Source organism: Alternaria triticimaculans (genome assembly GCF_023758025.1).
Source record: "Alternaria triticimaculans strain BMP 0046 chromosome Unknown scaffold_5, whole genome shotgun sequence".
NCBI classification, from domain to species: domain Eukaryota; kingdom Fungi; phylum Ascomycota; class Dothideomycetes; order Pleosporales; family Pleosporaceae; genus Alternaria; species Alternaria triticimaculans.
The window spans coordinates 575,491-596,839 of NW_026055962.1; the positions used below are offsets into that span (position 1 = coordinate 575,491).

A 21,349-nucleotide genomic window follows, 5' to 3' on the forward strand; every position below is an offset into this window, starting at 1 on the left:
CACTGCGCGCCGCCTGCAGACGAAACCTCGATTCTCAAAATCTTGCCAGACGCCCATTGCAATTGAGACGACCAATCCGCAGCCTATCGCGAACCTACACGCCGCTTCACGCTGAGCGCGTGCTCACCCACAAACACCACTACTCGACCGCAACTATGGCGCTCAACGCGTCCTCCCACAACTCGACCGGCGAGAAGACGACGCCAAACACTGCGCCGCCGCCCGAGCTCAGCGCAGACGTCAAGAAAGACATCCTTGGCGCTGCCGAGAACGAGGCTACCGGCCAACATGCGCCTGGCCGTGAGAACGACAAGGGCGTAGAGAAGAAGGAGAAGTCCGCCAAGGAACTCGAGAAGGAGCGCAAGAAGGCCGAGAAGGACGCAAAGTTCAAAGCAAAGAAAGCAGCTGCGGCCGGTGCCTCCAAGGATGTCGCCGCTCCAGCGAAAGAGAAGAAGAAGAAGGGCAAGGAGGAAGAGCAACTACCAGAATACGTCGAAGAGACACCCAAGGGCGAGAAGAAGAGGCTGAGGCCCCTAGATGACGCATATACAAAGGCATACATACCCAAGGTCGTCGAGTCGGCATGGGATGCATGGTGGGATTCCCAGGGCTTCTTCAAGCCTCAGTTCGCCGAGAACGGAGACGTCAAGGGACCCGGACACTTCGTCATCCCAATCCCCCCACCCAACGTTACCGGAAAGCTACACTGCGGTCACGCGCTCGCTACGAGTCTCCAGGATGTCCTCATACGGTGGCATAGGATGAGGGGGTACACCACCCTGTACCTGCCCGGTTGCGACCACGCCGGTATCGCTACACAGTCCGTTGTCGAGAAGATGCTCAAGCGGAGGGAGAACAAGACGAGATACGACCTCGGTCGCCAAAAGTTCCTTGAGCGGACTATGGAGTGGAAAGAGGAGTACCATCAGCATCTCACCAACACTCTGCGCAGAATGGGTGGATCGTTCGATTGGACACGCGAGGCCTTTACCATGGATGAGAACTGCTCCAAGGCTGTTACGGAAACCTTCGTACGCCTGCATGAGGATGGCTTGATCTACCGCAGCAACAGATTGGTCAACTGGTGTACGGCTCTCAACACGGCTCTTAGTACACTTGAGGTCGACAACAAGGATCTGGCTGGACCTACCAAGCTTTCTGTACCCGGATACGAGAGGATGGTTGAGTTCGGTGTCCTTACTCACTTCAAGTACGCCATCGAAGGTACTGACCAGTTCATCGAGATCGCTACCACACGTCCCGAGACTATGCTTGGTGACTCCGGCATCGCTGTCCACCCCAAGGACGATCGTTACAAGGACCTCGTCGGAAAGAAAGCCCGTCATCCCTTCATCGATCGTCTCATGCCTATCGTCGCTGACGACTATGTCGACCCTGAGTTTGGTACCGGAGCTGTGAAGCTCACTCCGGCACACGACCCCAACGATTTCAACCTCGGAAAGAAGCACGGCCTTGAGTTTATCAACATCTTGAACGACAATGGAACTATGAACAAGAACGCTGGTCAATTCGAAGGCGCCAAGCGCTTCGATGTCCGCTACACCGTTGTCGATGCGTTGAAGAAGGCCGACCTCTTTGTGAAGACGGAGCCTAACCCCATGAAGGTCCCCATCTGCTCAAGATCTGGCGACGTCATCGAGCCTATCATGAAGCCGCAATGGTGGATGAAGATGGACAGCCTAGCTAAGCCCGCTATCGAAGCCGTCGAGAAGGGCGACATCAAGATCAGGCCCGCCACCTCCGAGAAGGTCTACATGCACTGGATGAACAACATTCAAGATTGGTGCTTGTCCCGACAGCTTTGGTGGGGTCACCAGATCCCCGCGTACTTTGTCGAAATAGAAGGTCAAGCGGGTGATCGAAGTGAGGACGAACTCTGGATCACCGGCCGGACAGAGGAGGAGGCGCGGGCCAAGGCAGAGAAGAAGTTCCCCGGTAAGAAGTTCACGCTATCACGGGATGAGGATGTCCTCGACACATGGTTCTCTTCCGGTCTGTGGCCATTCTCCACCCTCGGCTGGCCCAACCAGACTGTCGATCTGGAGAAGCTTTTCCCCACATCTGTTCTCGAGACCGGATGGGACATTCTCTTCTTCTGGGTTGCCAGGATGATCTTCCTCTCGCTGTACCTCACCGGCAAGGTTCCGTTCAAGGAGGTCTACTGCCATTCGCTCATTCGTGACTCTGACGGCAGGAAGATGTCCAAGTCGCTGGGTAACGTTGTAGACCCTGTTGACATCATGGATGGTATCACTCTGCAGAAGCTACACGACCAGCTTCGCGCTGGTAACCTTGATCCCAAGGAGTTGACCAAGGCGGAGAAGTACCAGAAGACAGCCTTTCCCCAGGGTATTCCCGAATGTGGTGCTGATGCGTTGCGCATGGCTCTTGTTGGGTACACCACAGGAGGAGGTGACATCTCGTTCGATGTCAACGTAGGTGATCCCTTATCTATTGTTCTCGATGTTGTATACTGACTAGTCATCAGGTCATCCACGGATACCGAAGGTTCTGTAACAAGATCTACCAAGCCACCAAGTACGTCATTGGACGTCTGGGTGACAACTTCACACCACGAGAGAAGGTCACAAAGGGAGGTTCAGAGTCACTACCTGAGCGATACATTCTGCATCAGCTCAACGTCGCTTCCAAGAAGATCAACGACCACTTGGAGGCACGCGAGTTCAGTCTGGCTACCCAGGCTGCGTACAAGTACTTCTACGTCTACCTCTGCGACACCTACATTGAGAACAGCAAGGCCATTTTCGACGAAGGCAGCGAAGAGCAGAAGGAAAGCGCGAAACAGACGCTCTACACCGCCATCGAGGGAGGACTGAACATGATCCACCCCTTCATGCCCTTCCTCACCGAAGAGCTATGGCAGCGTCTCCCCCGCCGTCAAGGCGACTCCACCCCCTCCATCACCATCGCGCCCTTCCCCCAATACAAGCCAGAATTCGAAGACGAGACCGCAAACGCCGAATACGAGCTCCTCGTCGACAGCGCAAAGGGTCTCCGTTCTCTGACCGCCGAATACGCCATCAAAGAAGGCGCATCCACCTACATCAAGTCCCTGGACGACTCTACCCACGCTACCCTCAGCACACCCACCTCCCTCCCCTCTATCCGCTCCCTCGCCGGCAAAACCGTCGCAGACATCAAAATTCTATCTCCCACCGACTCCATCCCCTCCGGCTGCGCCGTCTACACAATCGGCACCGCCGCGACCGCGTACCTCGACGTCAAGGGCCGCATCGAGCTCGACAAGGAGATTACCAAGGCCCAAGACCGCCTCGTCAAGGCAAACGAGACGATTACGCGCCAGAAGAAGATTATGGATGATGAGTGGGAGCAGAAGGTTAGTGATGCGGTCAAGGAGCAGGAGAAGGAGAAGCTGAGGACTGCGGAGCTGGAGGCGAGGAATTGGGAGGCGAGTATTGAGCAGTTTCAGAAGATGAAGATTGAGTAGATGGTGTGTGTGTGTTGTCTACTAGAGGAGGACGATGTGATTTCGATGGAGATGTATTAGCATAGAAACGATCACTACGACGTAAAGTAAAAGTGCCAATGGATGAATGCGGATTCATGTCTTGAACAAATTGGAATGTTGTACATTGGCTGCACTGTATCTTCGTGGAACCACGCAGAACCTCTCTGGGTTGGAGCCTTGGCTTTCCCATATCTTTTCCTTCCATCTTACTGTGGTGCAAGCCTCCTTACTTCCTATCGTAACACGGACCTCTGAATGAACCCGATAGGTATACACGTGAAGAAACGAACGTCTTGAATCCAAACCCATGGCATGTCCCTTCCTTCGTCTCCACCCCAGTTTCCTCTCTCCTCATTTCCCCATCTACGAAACAGCCTTAACCTCCAAAGCGCCATTAGCGCTCTCCTTAACCATCTGCGCATCTCCACCCGCACCCGCACTACTCTCATTCTTAACCATAGTAGGCATACTGACGCTCCTACCCTCACCAAGCACCTCAGGCCTCCACCTAACCAGCAATTTCTGCGCACTAGGTTTCGCCCGCTCATTCTCCGTCCACATCTCTGCCAGGATATCGACGACGATCTTGCGGACAGGCGGACGGAACATATACAGGTAGTGGAGTGTGTTACACGCCAAGTCGATGCGCTCAGGGTCTTCGGCCATCTTCTTGAGGCGGACGAGGATGCTGTAGTCGATGGCGGGGATCTCAGAGAGGAAGCGGATGATGATTTTGTCGGTGTGTTCGATGTAGGGTAGGATACCGTCGATGAGGCGGAGGGCGCAGCGGTGGTAGTTCCCTGGTGGCTTCGGCGATGTGTGGTGGTTGGAGGAACCGTTTGTAGCGGTGTCTTCGGCGGACTCGGCGAGGACCATGTCGTTGTACCATTCTTCGTTGAGCCACGAGATGGCGACGTCGATGCGTGACTTCCAGTTGTACAGTATGTATTGGTAGAGGCCATCTCTTACGGCATCGCTGATGTGCATGTTGCCCTTGGCGTTCTTAACGGCGTATTCATCTTTGATACCTTCTTCCGGGTCGTCTAGGCCAGCGCTGGCTCGTGTAGCTAGCCGAGAGAGTATAGTGACCCAGGCGTCTCTGTTGTAGTCGGTGGCTGCGAGTCGGTTGAAGCCGCCTTTTGCGACTTTGCTCTTCTGTGTCTCATCTACACTGCTCAGCATGCCGAAGGCTCGATGTACGGTCATGTCACCGTACTTCTGAACATCCTGTTCTGATAACGGAGGCGCCTCGGGCAGCTTGTAGGGTGCTAACGCGGTTGACGGTCCGCCTTGTGAGGAGAAGGGATTCGAGGGGATGCCATCGAGCTTGTTGATGAGTTGTTCAGCGTCTTCGGGCTCGAAGTCGGGCTCGTATTCCTCTTCGTCTTCTGCGGCGGCAGTCGGTGGGGGCTGTACAGGGCGACTTGGTGCGTTCTGTTTGAGTGTCTGATAACGAGCGCGGACGGCCTAGATGATGTTAGCACGGCCACGACTGACACCTCCAATAAGGCCCGCAACGTATAGGCAAACGTGGGTCTGGATTGGACAGGGAACATCACATACGTTGATAGCTTGTTCAAGCTTCTGTGGGTTCACCGACTGCAGAACAGGCACGACTATCCTCAGCAATTGCTCGGGATCCCTGAAGTTTTGCACATCAAAGTTCGCAGTGCTGCCCTCAGCGTTCAGTGTGTATAGTTGTCGCCAGCTCACTTCACCAGGCGGTAGCGGCTGGACGGATGGCGTGCGACTTGGAGGCTCAGCAACCAACCGTTGCCTCTTTGCCGGGTCAAGACCATCGGTAGGCTCAACCGGCGCTGGACGTTTACGGTTAGATTCATCGAACACTTCAACCCGTGTACGATGCATGCGTTCAAGGAACTGCTGTATCCGTCCGTTGATGGGGTTATCTTGGGAGTTTCTACGTTTGTGAGCATCAGCAGTACTATCATATAGCAAGGCAGACATACCTCTTTATGATGTTCACAAGCAGTGCCCTTGTTGTACGCTCAATCGACTTCATGATGACCTTGTTCTTGGGCGTCATGGGTGAATTGGCGAGCTTGAGAGGGTTGAAATTGAAGACACTGTTCAGGATCTTATTTGCAACATTTGGGCGGCGGTGGATCAGCATGCCCAAGCTGTTGAGTGTGGCAGTCACAAGCAAGCCGTCACTAGTCTCTGTTAGAGGCATTCCAGCAGTCTGCGACTGTCTATCTAACCTGTGATCTCCGTGTATGATATCCAGCAACCTGTCCAACAGCCCGTGTCCTTCAGCCTCGAGGCTCGCGTAGGGTATGAGGGGATGGTCGCGGGATACGAGGGAGAGGGAGATGTCGTTCGGGTCGGCGCGCTGCGAGGGATCAGATGGCTGTGTGTACATTGGGTAGAGTGTAGTATTTACCCTAGGGTCCGTAACGCCCGGTGTCTGTACCAGGACGACTTGCTGGAGGAACTTGACGCAACATATCCGCACACCGGGCGCAGCTGCATCCATTCGTCGCAAGATGTTGGACTTGATGCCGGCCATGAGCTGCCATTTCTGGGCATCGCTGGCGTCGGAGACACTGACACATGCAAGTATAAGAACGTGTTCGCTGGATTGCGATCATGGGCATCTGGCAAGGGGACCTCAAGATGCGCATGGCATATTTGACATGGGGACTTCTATCTGATGCCTGGGATGTCACTTACATGTGTTTGTAGACAAGCGGGTACACGCTGGCAGCCGCCTGGATGGCGCTCTTGATGACGCTCTTGTCTTCAACATTGTCGAGGTAGGCTTTCAGGGTAGCCAGCACAGAGGGCGCGCTGTTCTGCTTGACATCTTGAGGCCATGTTGGCGACGCAAAAGCCTCGGCCAGAAAGTCGGCACCCCAGCGCTGTATCTCGATGCTCTGGTCTTCACTGTAGCCGATGATGGGGAGCACGCCCGGTATGATGGTAGGATAGTATCTACCGTCGCCTAACGCGAGCGACCGGGCGGACTCCATTTGCTGTATCGTTTGCGAACTCATGGCGATGGCTGATGGCGAGTGCACACGAGACGAGCTTGGTTTCTTCGAAAGGGTGAAGAGAAGTGACGCTGCCTCACGCGCGCACGGCAGCCAGACTAAGAACGCGACAAAGCCCGGTATCTGACGTCAAGGGCGCTCCCATTCCCAGCAAAGCTAATAATTAAAGAGGCGTAGAGAGCGTGGAGAAGCGAAGGGGGATTGCGCGACTGGTGTTGTTGACTACAGCTGCGGGTGAGGTGAGTGACGCGGAGTGTTCGCGGCAGTGCCATGATGATCTACGCCTGGCCGCCAAGGCCGCCTAGCGTGGTGGAAGTTCACCACCGCGGCGAGACATTGGCGATTCCCCGCAGAAGCAGTGGGAGTCTCAGCACGCCAACATGGGATAGTAAGTTGCATTGCGCATATACATCGAGGGTGTATGCTAACGTCGACAGCAAACCCTTCCGCTCGACCTACTACGACGACCGCATGCGGGCATCGCCGGCCCTGCTGCGAACCCGCGCGCCGTACCTGATCAAAAACACCATCACCGGCTTCGCTATCTGCACCCTGGTTGTTGGCATCTGTATGGTACACGCCTTCTCTGCCTAGAGCATCGACTAATTGCACATAGACACATACACCATCAATGCCATCTCACAGGACGAGTTCGAGGATGTCATCGTACCGGACAAGCCTCTAGACCGAACCGCACAGCCACTGGGCACCACCCAAGCACTCCAGCAGGCAGTCGAAGCGCGCAAGTAGCGAAATACACGACTTTGTATATTGGTGTATAAGAATATGGGCATTGGGCTGGCGCTATAGGTTCATTCAGGGAATACCACTTTTTAACCATCTGATCTTGTTCGGCCCACAGAGTTGTCTTGAGCTGGTTTGGTATTCCATCGCAGTCATTCGCAGCGATCAGGTCACTGGCCGTGTTTTGTGCCTTCCACATGCACTTGCCTCTCTCTACCTAATGCTCACGACTCATAGATTTATGGTTGCGTTCAAAGGGTGCGCCTTGGCTCTGGATCCTTTTCATACCCTGGGCCGTCTCCCACGACCACTGTCGCCTGATCTTGGCGAACTCAAAGTTCGGTATACCGCGATGTGGATCTGGTTCAGCCAACAGTAGGTGCTCTACTACAACGCCAATTTACGTATAATGTATTCGCAGCCTATAAGCCTCATGGTTTCAGTCACCACTTAGTGCAGCATGACCATCGGAAGGTGGCAGCGTAAAGAGCGGTAGCATCCATAAATTAGCTGTGCGCCTGGAAATTTCTTCTGTATAACTTTCCTCAGACACATATAAGACTTCCTCTGTCTATCTTATATCCCATCGCTAGCCATGGCTTCTCTTACCACCACCAACGCCGACCTCGCTCGGCTCAGCGCGAGCACCGACAGCAGCACTACCACCAACGAAGCCGATTTGAAGGCCTCCACCCGCGTCCAACGAAAAGACAAGTCGTCTGTTAGGCGCTGGTTCAGCTTTGTTCGTAAAATTGTCTCCCCCCAAAACACACGAAAGCAGTCAGAGTGTTCGACATGCGGGAAGAAATCCGAGGAGTCTCTCGTCCAAGTCTCCCCTCCCAGAGCATCATCCACCATCGCCATCGCTCCCTCCAGTACTTATGAGGAAGGCATCGAAGGCACAACGAAGGTGGACCCGACTGCCTTCCTGAGGCCTGTTGCGCGGTCCACATCTGTACCCGCATCCCTTCGTCGCTCGGCTCCCGCCCCTGCCTTCGCAAGTTCTTATCTCGAGGCAATCTCTGAAGAACCAACAGACTCGTCGACACATCGATCAGACACGGTCGAAACCGTCAAAGTCGACGACTCCACGCCACCCAAGCCGGCAAAGGCCAAACGCAGTCACGGCCCCCGCAAGCCGATCATGATTACCCCCGACCTGATCAAGAAAATCGAGAGGGACAACAAGAAACGCCAGGGTCCGCCTGTTCGAGTGGCTGAGGCGAAGAAGAATAGCAGGGGCGCTGTTGCCTCGGGGTCTGGTGCGAAGGGTGTTCGCGCCAACCCGATGAGATGGTCGCAAGACTAAGGGGAGGATGAAGGTCAGCGGAAAGGATGGTATAAGGGGACTCACCCCATATGGCCCTAGGAAACGTGCTTTCTCGAATTCATCGCGATGGTGTGGCATGGAGACATTCCCTGCATCTTGCACCATCACTGGCATTTAGCAAGACTTGGGAAAAGCTTCACACTAGTTCTTTATATTACACAACAGTTAGAATTGATACGCGATGTTCTCGAAAGCATCGCACTTGATTTACAATAGATATGATCTCGATACACGCGCAGACATTTGAGACCCTGTTAAATGCTAACAATCACTTCAAATTCCTCCAGGTGCTAGGCACGAACCCGAAGAATTCGAATTTTTCCAGCAACACGGATAATATTCAACGCTTTGTGCGCGAGCTTTGCTGACTACAACGTTGATACCCATGGTAGAAAGCTTTGCAATACCATACCCGGGCGCCTACTCCGTCGCCCAACTCTTTCGACGGCTCCACATCCCACATTTGTCAGCTCCAATCTATCCATTCAGCGCATCCCTATTGTGTAATGCTTGGACGACATACCTCTCCTCTAGGCTGATGCAAAAACTTCTGGTCACCATATAGCCCCCAGACTGGTTCTCCGTTCTTTAAGAGTAATGAACCAAACAAATCACAGGCACAGTCATGGCTTTTCGAGTTAAAACCCCACATGCTTTTTACATGATGACTCCCTCAACTCTAGCATTTCTATAAAGCCCATCCAATCCATTCAACAATCCTCCCATCATCTCTTACATTCCCGAGGTCACCCACACAAACCACCACAAAAATGGCACCAAAGCAAGCACCCACCTTCCCTCCATCTATCAACAACCCAATTCCAAGCCCACGCTCAAATTGCGCATGGGAAATTAAAGTACGACAAGTCCGTGAGAACTCCCCTGTCTCCCCCTCTCTCCTCTTCGCAACGCCAATCCGCTCCTTCACTATTGCACCAAAGCGGAAACGCTCGTCGAGCGAAGACGAAGATAACGTCAAAAACGAAGACAAAGACAAAAAAGTCCACGAACACAGACGTGTTGTAAAAGTCGCAAAAAGGGAGGCGATACCAGACACCGCGTACGATGCCGACGACGAGGATGAATACAACACTGAAGAGATATCTCCTCCAATCATAATACCCGATCCTCACTTCTGGTATCGGGCTGCGACGGGGCAATTTTGGTACCCTAGAGTACCTCTACAAGAAAAGCGAGAGAGCAAGGAAATCCCTTGGTATTACAAAGCCTCTCCTTTTCTTCAGGATTTTTGGGATCCCCAGCACCGTCTTCTTGCTGAGAGGGAATGGAAGATGACTCATGCAATGCATAAGACGGGTGAAGAGGATGTGAAGATTGGTGTTGGAAGACGGAAGAAGTACAAGGCGGGAGAGGGGTGGGCAGTGGCAGAAAGGAACTTGAGTCTTGAGATTAAGGATAGAGGATTGCCGGATTTGGCAGATTGAACAGTACTGGAGTTGGGAGAAGTTGGACGGCAGTGTGATTGAGGATGTTGAATAGCTATTAGAGAATTCGTCGGAATAGGGATAACATTACCACACCATACCACCAGCTAATTGACTACTCCCTAAACCATCTCCTGATCCCTCACTTTCTGCTTCTCCACACCATCCACCGTGCCCTCCCTGCCCTCCTTTCCTCCCTTAACCCTAAACCCCACACCAGGCACCCTACTCCTCAACGCCAAACTACTACAAACCACCGACACACTACTCAACGCCATCGCCAAACTGGCCCAGACAGGATCAAGTCTGATATGCTTCCTCCCCGTATCCTCCATCGCCATACCGCCTTCCATACCAACGCCGTTATGGTGCATGTCCATCTGTTTGCCTCCGGTGGTGATGGGGAACAAGACGCCTGCGGCGATGGGCATGGCGACGAGGTTGTAGATGAGCGCCCAGCCGAAGTTGAAGTATACGCGACGGAAGACTACGCGGGAGAGGTCGAGAAGGGTGAGGATAGTTGTGAGACGGGAGTTGATGAGGATGAACGATGAAGACGAGAGGGCAATGTCAGAACCAGAGCCGATTGCTATGCTGAGGTCGGCGGTGGAGAGAGCGGGTGCGTCGTTGATGCCGTCACCTACCATGGCAACAGTTGCGCGTTTTTGCTTCTTGTCTCTTTGGGATAGGAAGGGAATGTTGAATACAGATTTGTGCGGCTTGGTTAGGGTCTGCTGAAGGTACTTAATCTTCTCGGCTTTCTGGTCTGGGAGGACGCCGGCAATGATGTTGGAAGTTGGGATGCCGACTTGTGCGCCGACAGCGTTGGCTGTAGTTGGGTTGTCACCAGACAGCATCCAGACGTCTATGCCACGTGCTTGTAGGGCTGATACAACGCCTGGTGCCTCGGGGCGGAGCGGATCGGCGATGGAGAAGGTACATGCGAGTCGCCAGGATGACGCAGGTTGAATTTCAGTGACGGCGAGTGACAGGGCCTCCGACGTGCTGGATGGCTCGGAATGCTCTGCCACACTTTGCTCACCAGTTCGTGGTAAGAACAAGGCGACCAAAGCGACCGAATCTCCCTGCGACTTCCACTTCTGCAGTGACGACGCATCGTCGGCGAAGATGGGGACGTTATGGTCAGCCATGAAGCTTTCATTACCGATGATCGCCACGATGTCTTGTCCATCGACCCTGAAAGTGCCCTTGAGACCCTTGCCAGGCACCTCATCAACGTTGACTGCTGTAGGTGTGTTGTGGGTCTCCTTATTACAGAAAGAGACTAGCGCTCGAGCGACAGGATGGCTGCTATTCTCTTCCAATGCCTTGACAATGCCCAACACAAGTGCAGCGTTCTGGTCGTTGGAAAACTTGTGATTCGTTACTGCTGGATCGCCACCCTGTGTCAAGGTGCCAGTCTTGTCGAAGACAATGCAGTCGAGTGAGCTGGCTTCTTGGAAAGCTTCACCACCACCCCGGACAAGAATACCGTGTTTGGCAGCTAGTCCACCTCCCACGAAGAGCGCAGTTGGTGCGGCTAGTCCGATACCGCAAGGACAAGCGATGACAAAGACGGCAATAGCAAAGCGAAGAGACCAAAGCTCCCAACCGCCAGCGGATTCATTCTTCCAGTCGTTCGGTATCGCACCAGTAGTACCGAGGATGAGCCAGACAAGCCAGGTGACGATGGCAGCGGCGATGACAAAAGGTACAAAATGCGAAGTGATAGTATCAGCGACGCGTTCGACCGGTGCGCGATGTGACTGCCCTTCACGCACAGCATGGATTATCTGATCCAACATGGAGGTACCCGATACTGTCGTAACCTTGATCTTGACGGGTGAACCTTTATTTACTGTACCGGAGAACACAGTATCACCATCGGTCTTCTTGACCGGACGCGACTCGCCAGTCAAGCTAGACTCATCAAAGTTAGTGCTGCCTTCGATAATATCTCCATCGAACGGTGGTGAAGTGCCATTGTGGACTCGAACGACATCACCGACCTCGAGGTGATCAGTCGCGATCTTGGTGTCGCCTTTTTCTGCGTCGACAAGAACAGCCTCGTTTGGTCGAAGCTTTCCGAGCGAGGTGACAGCATCGCCAGTCTTGGCTTTGCTGTAAGCTTCCAAGAACCGGCCGACGAGTAAGAACATCGTCAAGAAGACTACTGCATCAAAGTAAGAGTCGTTCATGGAACCAGAAGACTTCTTCGTAGCAGCCAAGATGAGTTCTACAATTGAGGCCAGGTATGCGATTGTCGTACCGAGTGAGATGAGCATGTTCATGCTGCCGAAACGGGTAAAGCGGTGCAGATAAGGGGTCCGGCTTCCTGGTCGCCACATTGATCTCAGCTCTTTCAGTGCACGCCGATGGAATGTATCAGCGGCGAGGAAGTAGATAGGCGTAGCGAGGAAGAATAGTGCCCAGCTTAATCGAGTGACGTTGCCGGCCCACATCTTGCCCATGAGGTATGTGCGTATGGGGTTTCTGGAGCTAACCAAGCTCATGAAGACGATGCCGAGGACGAACGTCGGAATCGCGGTGATGATGCATAGAATGAGGCGGATCAGAATACGTTTCCGCTCTTCCGCATGCATCTCGCGCGCGCGCTCTTCCAGTGTCGGAGGGTGGAAGACCGAAGGCTGGAACACTGGGTTGAGGCTCTTGATCGTCGAAAAGATCTTTCGGATCGTGAAGCTAGGAGGGTCCGGTACATATCTGATATGTAGAATGGGTTGCTCGAGCGATAGTGATGGAGAGTCGATTACAAAACTGCGCTCGTTCTCAAATGCTTCTTGTAATCCTCGGGTAATGTTGTCTGGGCAGTGGTGGCAGAACATACCCTCTATGCGAATCGCGACGGAACGCTCGATGGTGTCGGTCACTGTGGTCCCTTCTTGAACAACTTGATCGAGGGTAGCGGTGTACCCGACATCCTCGATACTGTCCTTGATCTCTGGCAGATGTTCTTTGCCTCTGAATACGATGGTCGCACTATTCGAGATAAGATTGATGTCGACCTTCTCAATCCAGGTCAAAGGCCGCAGCGCCTGGTTGACGTTTCCGACACAGGCGGAGCATGTCAGACCTCCGAGAGAATATGTTGCGCGCCACCTTTCGCTCTGTTGTTTCGATGCTGCTACAGCTCCGGGAGATGTAGTCTGCACGTCCTCGAGCTTCTCCACTGCGACATCAAACCCACAATCTTCGATCGTTTCGACAAGCTCCTCGCAACTCTCTTTGCCACTGAAGACTATCACCGCGCTGTTAGTCAAGAGATTGACATTGACTGACTGAACCCATGGCTGTTCCTGGACCGCGTGGGTAATGGCAGAGACGCATGAGCTGCATGTCATGCCGGTGATCGAAAGCGTTGCTTTATAGACTTGTGTGACCGCAGGTGACTGAACAGCAAGGAAGGCCTCGGATAAAGGCGACTTTGGTTCGGGCGACGAGAAGCCATCGGAGCTACCTCTGGGTGAAGTGGTGACGATAGGCGCAGGCTTGAATCGCAGCAACTCGTCGCCGTGCAAGCTAACCCCACCACCTTCTCTCTTGCACTGCTCGCACTGAGCTAGGTGAGTTTCTTTCTTCTTCATGTCGTCGTGTGAGTCTTCAAGGTCGGCAGCAGGATGTAGCCAGTGATTGACGGCGCGTTCAAAGCTAGTGTGCCACTCCTTGCTCTTACCCTCGGGGTTCTTAACCTCGATCGGACTCCGGACAGCCTTGGTGTCTTGAAACACGCTGTGTATCTCGAATCCCGCAGCCTCTAGCGAGACGGTGATGTCGTCAAGGTTGAGAGAACCGGCGTGGCGTATAACCACTGAATGTGAAACGATGGAGACGAATACGTCTTGTGGCGGCGGTGAGAGCGCGGTGAGAGAGGCTTGGATACCGTCCACACATGACGGGCAGTGGAGATTAGAAATAAAGCATGTCGTCGTTGTGGTGCCGTTCACCGCAGGATCGCGCAATCTGGGTAACGGCGCAGCGGGAGACATGGTGACTGGTTCGCGTTCGGGGTGACCTTGGCTGTGTAATATCGACAATGTCGGTACTCCTCAATCAATCGGGTGGATGACTCTCTTGCTCAGGCGATGATTGATAGATGTCAGTGGGCGCCGGTTCCGGGGTAGTAGCCAACGGCTGTCGTCGCGCAATCAAAGCAATCAAGGAAGCGACTGGGCGTGGACGAAGGAAGGAACGTTCAAGGAAACACAACACGATACTGGAACCCTCAGATATAAGTGAAACCCGAATTTTCGAGCCTTTTCTGCGAAATGTGTCATTGCTACCTACATTTCTGATTTATCGTCCAAAAGCGTGACAGTGGCGGCCGCACAAGTCGCGCAGTTGCCACGAGCGAGGTTGAGTGGGTCTCCGCACAAACTGCGCAGTGGCAGCCCACCCGTCTGACTCGCCGGGCCGCATCGTTGGCAAATAAACCCTTGCGCAAACATTTGCATGCAGAATTGCGTGTATGTAGAAGGAATCTCACTCCAGGCACTCTTCTTTGTCTGCGTGCTGGCTTGGCTTATGCGGCACTGGCGTCAGCGGATCTGCAGCCACGTGAAAACAAGCTTCTCGCTTGCCCCGGATTCGTCCACCTTTGGCTCCCGACATGCATATGTCTTCATCTAGATATATGGATAGCAATCTGGAAATACCGACAGCCCTATGCAGTGTATCACGCGGAAGGGCGGCATCGTGATTGCGGAGGACCAAAACCGGTACGGGCCATCTAGAAGGAGAGCTGTGCGTCCCGCGAAATTATTTTGTAAGCGGGTTGTACTCTGATAGGCGTGTGTAGGCAAGCGCAAGGACTCTGCGAGCGAGTGGATCTCAATCTCCGTCTGTGTTAACAGCAGTTCAGAATCTGTGGATACCGCGCTAGAAGCCCGATCTGCCGCAGGCACGTCTCTTCATCTCCAAATCCTAGGCGCAAAATTTCCAGATGATGATTAGTATAGAAGACGGAGTCACTCAAAAAGCACGATAGATCATGCAGTTTTCAGCAAGAGTTCGTGAGCACTACTCCAGTGTTGAGGGCGAAAACATCAGGGCTTAGGTCGGCAAAGTCGCATTGGGTGTGCTGCAAACAGCGGAGTCGAGTTGCTTTGGCATAATCTGGGCTCTGGGTATTGGGCTCTCAGCATATATGACGGTTGCTTTCCACAATTGTCGCAAATACCGCGCTAAAAGGAAGTCACCACCTAAAGAAACAAGGAGATGCGGCGCTGCCAGCGCCGCCTGAGGCCCATCCATCGGGCTATCGCGAGAAGGAAATTGAAACCTAGATCCCAGCTGTGGTCTTTTTCGATCTGGTCGTCTTGATGTGCTCTTTGGGTGTGTACGGTGGTGGGTTGGTATGCTTGTGAGCATCCATCTCTTGCCCTGACGACGAGTCCCTCATGACGCCGTGTCCTTGCTCAGCGCTTGCCACCTCAGCAATGGGCCTGCCAGCTAGTTCACCCTTGGTTTCCATCGGTGCCGTCGGCTCGGTTCCTTCGTAACGGCGTTCCGTAGGGATGAAAGCATCGTAGTATCGCGGCATTATGAAGCCGAGCAGGATGACGATTATAGTGATTATGGACAAGATGAATCCGGCAATCATCATTGGGTCGTACCGTAGAGTGTGGAATTCGGGGAAAGCGAAGGAGAAGATGATGGCGAGGACGGGTCCACTGAGATAACGGAGGAGGAATGGCATGAAGGCTGGTATCGTCCAGTTCTTGCCCTGGCCAACGATGACGTTCAGGTCGCGACGGAGTTGGTTACCCTGCCGTGTTTGTTAGTTGACTGGAGTATCAGAGTCGTTCAGTTGTTGCGACTTACCGAATAGAAGGCGAGGAACCAGAACTTTCGAATGAAAGCATTCTCGTTCCAGAAAGACGGCGCTCGTGCGGCGGGAGTCTTTGCCACGAAAACAGCAATTACGGCCATAAGGAAGTAGAAACCGATGCCAGCACCGGCGCCTGCCCCAGGTCGGCTGATGCCATGTGCAAGACTAATACCAAAGACTTGGCCGCCGAAGAAACCAATGTTGTATATGACAAAGGCGGGCAGGCCGGTTTCCTCAACGATGTCTCTCCATCGGTACACGGTCGTAGCGCTGGAAACCTCGCTCCAGACGACAAAGATTAGAGCGACGTTGTTAACCCAGCGATCAATACCATCGAGGAGGTAGTAGCCGAACTCCGTGCAATACGGAAGACACCTAAATTGTCAAAGTCAGCGAGCAGTTCTTATAAGTAGCTGGGCAGCGTCACTTACATCAAAAATGAGAGAACGGTCAGCCCAGTAACCACGACAGGTCTCGAAGCCTTGACCATGCCAGAATCGCAGATAAGCGTGACGACAACGTCAAGCATGACGAAAGCCGAACTAAATCCGAGCACAATGAGCGTGAAGAACAAGAGCACTGCCCAGAAGTTTGCTCCAGGCATCTGTAGGACTGCCTCAGGAAGTGTCAAGAAACCTACAACGAAGGCGCCGAGTCGTTCACCGTCCTGTGGCCACCTTTCGAGAAAGCCTACAACGCCAAAGACGGCGAATGCAGCGAAGTTTTCGAAAAGTACGTTGCTACCACAAATGAGACAAGCGTCCATTACGGCGTTGGCGTGTTTTGTATTGTAACTGGCGTACGACGTGAAGTATCCGAAGCCGATACCGGTGGAGAAGAAGACTTGGCCAACTGCCGTCTGCCACACGACTCCCGAGGCGAGTTGGTCGCTCCTCCAAGTTCTCCAGACAAGAGCAACACCTTCACTCGCATTGGGAAGAGACAGCGCTCGGCCAACGAAGATGATGGTGGTGACGATGGGTAGTCCCATGGTGAAGTATACGACGCGACCGGTCATGCCGACTCCACGGAAGATGGATATCCAGATCAGGAACCATACAAAGATACTCCAGCCTACAGTCGAACCGATCAGAGCTCCGTTGGGATAACCGGTGAATGAAGCTACGGAATTGCCATCCGGCGTTAGGCTTCCCTCGTTAATTGCTCCGCGTTGAAGGACGTCTTTGTAATAGAAGTCCTCGATGCGGCCTTCCCATGGCAAGGGACTCGTGAAACTTTCTTGGAAGTATCTCATAATCCTGGTGACAAAGTAAGTACAGCCCAGACGTCAACATTGTTTGGAGACACTGCATACCATGCCAAGTTGACAGTAAAGTACTGGACGACAAGGAAACTGACGATAACAGGTCCCATACCGACTCCTTTGAGACGGCGGTTTATGTTGTTGACTAGCGGCAAGTGGTTAGTTGGTATTCCATACGTAATCGACACATGAGCTGTCTTACAGGCAATGACGGTACCACCACGGTACGCTTGACCGATTGACACTTCTAGGATGAGCGCCGGAATAGCAATGAGGAAGACTGCCAGAAGATATGGAATGAACCATTGGAGGCCATAGTTGTTGTACAGCACACTCGGGTATCTGAGCAAGTTTCCTTGTCCTGCGCAACCGCCCATGGCAGCGAGCAGAAAGGCTGCTCTTGAGGGCCACTGGTCACGGCCATCTTCGCTTTTGGAGGCTTGAGGCGCCAAATAGCTGCCTATCTTTCGCAGGAATCGCAGCGCCATCTTGTATGAACAGCTATGTTGCGATAGTTGAAGTGAGGTGTAGAAGGCCGGGCCTCAACAAAACGGAAGTATCAGGATAGAGCAACGATCCCAAATCGACCTTTCTTCGGAAGACTGTGAAATGTGGGCGGACCTAGCCATTACATGTGAGAAGTGAAGTACTTTTGTATTCCGTTCAGAGCAACCGCCCCACTACGTCCGCCAAGATCGTACCAGTCTCTTCAAACCCACGTTCGGTTGCTGTTGGTAATGGGTTGCGATTTCCCTGCATTTCCCAGTTCACATCGCATGGTTGACCCACCCGATCCTACACCGGGGGTACGACTACGGCAACCCCGACGTTAACAATCGCCATGACACAAAACAAGCTTTTCCTGCAAGATGGGTTTTCCTGCTCGCAATTCACAAAACCTCATGGGACAAGAACATGGTTTCCAGTGGCTCGGCGGGGGCCGCCGTTGATAGCCAAGCTTCCGCCGGGGAGGGTGTGGAGAAAAGCTCATCGGCAAAGGCCTGGCGTACGTAAGATGGTTGGGGTCGAAAGTATCCCGACAAATCATATTCTGTCTACATGCCGAGTTCCGCGTGCCAATGCTGGGCGTGGCTCGGTTCCGCCGCAGCTGTCACGTCACAATCGCTCCTTCTTCCGCATTGATTCGCACTTACCATTCAAGCAATTCCGAGTGCTTGTGGGGAATCTCAGCCTCTGATGGCGTGCTCAGGAACCATCGCACAGGGCGAGAGTGAGTCCCTTCATCCAACGTGCTTTCGTGAACAGAAAACTGTGGCAAGGCCAGACAGTCCCTTGCGATAGCCGACATAGCCGACTTAAGGCGTACCACGCGACCCGCGTCGGACGCGTTGGCTGCGCGTAGGATGCAAGTGTGGTGAGCCATGCTTCGCAGCACGTCGGCAACAGTGGGGCAGCCCACCACTTCGGTAACATATGCAGTGTTTGATCTGGGGGTGGGCCTTGAGTGATTTCATGGACGTTGGGTGATGTGCTCCACTCGAGTACATGACCGACGAAACCTGCAGACTTGTTGTGGTTGATGTGTGGAGCCCAAGCCGAACGTTGGGATCGTGCACTTCGAGACGATCAGGTGTCCGACTCGTGTTGTGCCTCCCACTGAAGATGTTTGACCATGGCCTTTTCCGCTTCAAGCTCGGCTTCAAGTGTGTTGATGCGATATGTCAGCTCCGTAATCTTCGCTTCCTTTGCCTTGACTGTGCTACGGCTGACGTCGCGACCTCTCTTGTTTCCTTCGGCGTTCTTGGCGTGTCGAACCAGCAGAGTTCTGAGCTCGTTTTCGGTAGAGTCTGCGAGGCGTGTGCTACTGTTCTGCAGCAAGTCAAAGACGTCTTTGACGATGTCGTCGTTCACTGCATTTCTGAACCGATTTGGGGTGGGGGTCGCGTCAAACGAGGACGACGGAGTTGCGGTCTGATGGTGCTCGTTCGCATCAACATTGGATGAAGGAGTAAAGAGAGCGCCGCCTGGTGTTGGGTGTCTGGGTGCGAACGGGTTGTCTCCTGGGGATCTTCGGTCGGTTTGGGGCGTCTGCAGCCCATTATTTCTGGAGCTACTGCCTGTGTCCATCTGCCATGGGAGCTTCTGTCGTTTGGGTGCAGGGGTCGTGAAGTTGGTCGTCCTCGCGGCCTTGCTCGGTGTCTCTGCCTCGACCATGGCCTGGTTCAGATCATCATCGTTGACCTGCCCAAGGCCGTATTCGTCATCGAATTCATCGTTACTAGGTCGTGTTCGCTTGCGAATTGATGCGGCCGGGTTCGTTTCAATCGTGTAAGGTGGTGGAGGGGAGGGTTGACGTCGGGAAGGAGTGACCGGGTTGGTGGGTGCTGGGTTGGCAGGGCCGGGTTCGGTGCGAGAGTTGTTCGCGAGGGCGCTCTGCTCCCTGGTATGCGCCTGATCATCCCACAGAAAGAACTTGCATCGGTCCTCGGCATCCTGAGGCTTTTGGCAAGAGCGAACTGGGGCGCGTTAGAGAGCTAGCCTTTGGAAAGTAAAGTAGAAGTAACATACACCACCTTCCCTTGTTCGGGCCTGCTTTCTTAGTTTCGAAGTGTACTGCTGGCAATCGGGGATTGCAGTCGCCTAGTCGTTGTCAGTGGTGCTCATGTCTTGTGGGGATGTTTGGACTTACAGTGCCAAACACCGTTCAGGAACTGGCCCTTGGGTGGCCCGCCGCCGCCGCTACGTCCTCCTCTAAAAGCAGACATGATGGTTCAGGGAGGATTCAATCGTGATGATGTCAGTGTTGGTGCGATACTAGTGCGGAGGGTCATGTTTGTATCCAAAGTAGACAGAGGTGGCTGGTAACAAAGCAGCGGCTGGGGCTGTCGTGGTCCGAGCTCGAACCCTGGCCAGCGGGGTGTGAGGTCACCTCAGGCACCGCACCGCGTTCCTGGGGCGAACGCTCCACTTCGTTCCCGCCGTATCTCGTATTGACCACTCGGAGGGTTGCTGGCCTGGATGTACCTGCAATCAATCGTCGACAACGAAATTCAAATTCGTCCCTTTTACTGCCGTTGGCCCCATCCCGGCTTGGACACGCGGCCGCCTCCGCAGCTGAAATCCGGGGCATGTTCTCGACCATGGCCCGATGGCTCCCCTTTGGCCTTCTGTCCCGCATCCAATCCCGCCCACCTCGCATGCTTGGCTCCCATCCCGAGTACTACCATTCACGATAACCATGTCCTGTGCCGCTGTATAGATGCCACAGCGAGATTATTGCTCCACCCCTTCCACACATTAGCATATTGCGCTCGCCATAAACATGCTCATCCGCTCAGCGCGACAGATACCGCCGTCGCTCTTCGTCCTGCTTGTCTTCCTCGTCTTCCTAGGATGGCAACTCAGTCAAGGTCCGAGCCATGAAGAGCCTCCACCACCGCCGCCGCCTCCGGCCAAAGGAGATAATAGGCCATCACGGATTGCCGTCGTGACGTTTGTCACAGATCAGAGATCTTATCTCCATCTGTCGCTCAAGAACAAAGACCGTAAGCCCAGCCTCGTCGGAAAATCGCACGGAATGAAGCTGACGCATAGACACAATAGACTACTCACGACGTCACGGCTACGACTTCATCACCGACTTCGAAGCGCACTCCGAGCCGCGCAGCCCTGTATACTGGAAGTTCGACATGGTAGAGCGGCTGGTCAAAACCAACAAATACGACTGGATATGGTGGCTAGACTTCGACACACTCATTACCGACACCGGAGTCGCAGTCGCCGACGTAGTCAGAGACGAGCTAGAAAAAGCCGAGAATGCGAACGAGGTCGACTACATCTTCACACACGACTGCAACGGCCTGAATCTCGGGTCCTTCCTCGTACGCGCGCACGACCGATCGCTCGAATTCGTCCGTCGCGCACTCCAAATACGCGACGAAGCTGAGAAGAGTGACGACAGCAAGAGCTATAGCGAGCAAGACGCCATGGTGCAACTGCTCAAAGAGCAACCATATGTCAGCAGACATGTCGTGGCGCCGCAGTCAAGGCTAAACGCCTTTCCAAAGGACATACCCTGTTTCGAGAACGAAGAGGGCGAGTGGAAGCCGGGCAAGTTCGTCCTGCATTTCGCAGGCGCGTGGGCACATGTCAAGGGTGAAGATCCCACGGGTCAGCTTATGAAGAAGTACGAAAGAGACATCATATGGGGAAACTGGAAGGAGTTCTATTGA

The 21,349-nt window shown here is 53.7% G+C and overlaps 8 protein-coding genes across 8 annotated transcripts; 4 read left to right on the forward strand and 4 right to left on the reverse strand.

Moving 5' to 3' along the window:
• Window positions 1-155: 155 nt before the first annotated feature.
• On the forward strand, window positions 156-3,490 carry J4E78_004508 (uncharacterized protein; the record flags this gene model as incomplete). The annotated part of the gene is made up of 2 exons (XM_049365137.1): window positions 156-2,456; window positions 2,510-3,490. The coding sequence occupies 2 exons, from the start codon at window positions 156-158 to the stop codon at window positions 3,488-3,490; spliced, it is 3,282 nt and encodes a 1,093-aa protein (XP_049222938.1).
• Window positions 3,491-3,874: 384 nt separating this feature from the next.
• Window positions 3,875-6,528, reverse strand: J4E78_004509 (uncharacterized protein; the record flags this gene model as incomplete). The annotated part of the gene is made up of 6 exons (XM_049365138.1): window positions 3,875-4,978; window positions 5,075-5,432; window positions 5,482-5,685; window positions 5,734-5,864; window positions 5,916-6,078; window positions 6,206-6,528. 6 exons carry the CDS (start codon window positions 6,526-6,528, stop codon window positions 3,875-3,877), a joined length of 2,283 nt encoding a protein of 760 aa, XP_049222939.1.
• Window positions 6,529-6,905: 377 nt separating this feature from the next.
• J4E78_004510 (uncharacterized protein) lies at window positions 6,906-7,275 on the forward strand (the record flags this gene model as incomplete). The annotated part of the gene is made up of 3 exons (XM_049365139.1): window positions 6,906-6,913; window positions 6,963-7,093; window positions 7,142-7,275. The coding sequence occupies 3 exons, from the start codon at window positions 6,906-6,908 to the stop codon at window positions 7,273-7,275; spliced, it is 273 nt and encodes a 90-aa protein (XP_049222940.1).
• A 589-nt stretch (window positions 7,276-7,864) lies between these two features.
• J4E78_004511 (uncharacterized protein) lies at window positions 7,865-8,578 on the forward strand (the record flags this gene model as incomplete). The annotated part of the gene is made up of 1 exon (XM_049365140.1): window positions 7,865-8,578. The coding sequence occupies one exon, from the start codon at window positions 7,865-7,867 to the stop codon at window positions 8,576-8,578; it is 714 nt and encodes a 237-aa protein (XP_049222941.1).
• A 1,588-nt stretch (window positions 8,579-10,166) lies between these two features.
• Window positions 10,167-14,051, reverse strand: J4E78_004512 (uncharacterized protein; the record flags this gene model as incomplete). The annotated part of the gene is made up of 1 exon (XM_049365141.1): window positions 10,167-14,051. The coding sequence occupies one exon, from the start codon at window positions 14,049-14,051 to the stop codon at window positions 10,167-10,169; it is 3,885 nt and encodes a 1,294-aa protein (XP_049222942.1).
• Window positions 14,052-15,343: 1,292 nt separating this feature from the next.
• On the reverse strand, window positions 15,344-17,644 carry J4E78_004513 (uncharacterized protein; the record flags this gene model as incomplete). The annotated part of the gene is made up of 5 exons (XM_049365142.1): window positions 15,344-15,829; window positions 15,886-16,267; window positions 16,324-17,151; window positions 17,208-17,301; window positions 17,359-17,644. The coding sequence occupies 5 exons, from the start codon at window positions 17,642-17,644 to the stop codon at window positions 15,344-15,346; spliced, it is 2,076 nt and encodes a 691-aa protein (XP_049222943.1).
• A 1,099-nt stretch (window positions 17,645-18,743) lies between these two features.
• J4E78_004514 (uncharacterized protein) lies at window positions 18,744-19,882 on the reverse strand (the record flags this gene model as incomplete). Its single annotated transcript, XM_049365143.1, has 3 exons — window positions 18,744-19,633; window positions 19,686-19,757; window positions 19,807-19,882. 3 exons carry the CDS (start codon window positions 19,880-19,882, stop codon window positions 18,744-18,746), a joined length of 1,038 nt encoding a protein of 345 aa, XP_049222944.1.
• Window positions 19,883-20,439: 557 nt separating this feature from the next.
• On the forward strand, window positions 20,440-21,349 carry J4E78_004515 (uncharacterized protein; the record flags this gene model as incomplete). The annotated part of the gene is made up of 2 exons (XM_049365144.1): window positions 20,440-20,662; window positions 20,721-21,349. 2 exons carry the CDS (start codon window positions 20,440-20,442, stop codon window positions 21,347-21,349), a joined length of 852 nt encoding a protein of 283 aa, XP_049222945.1.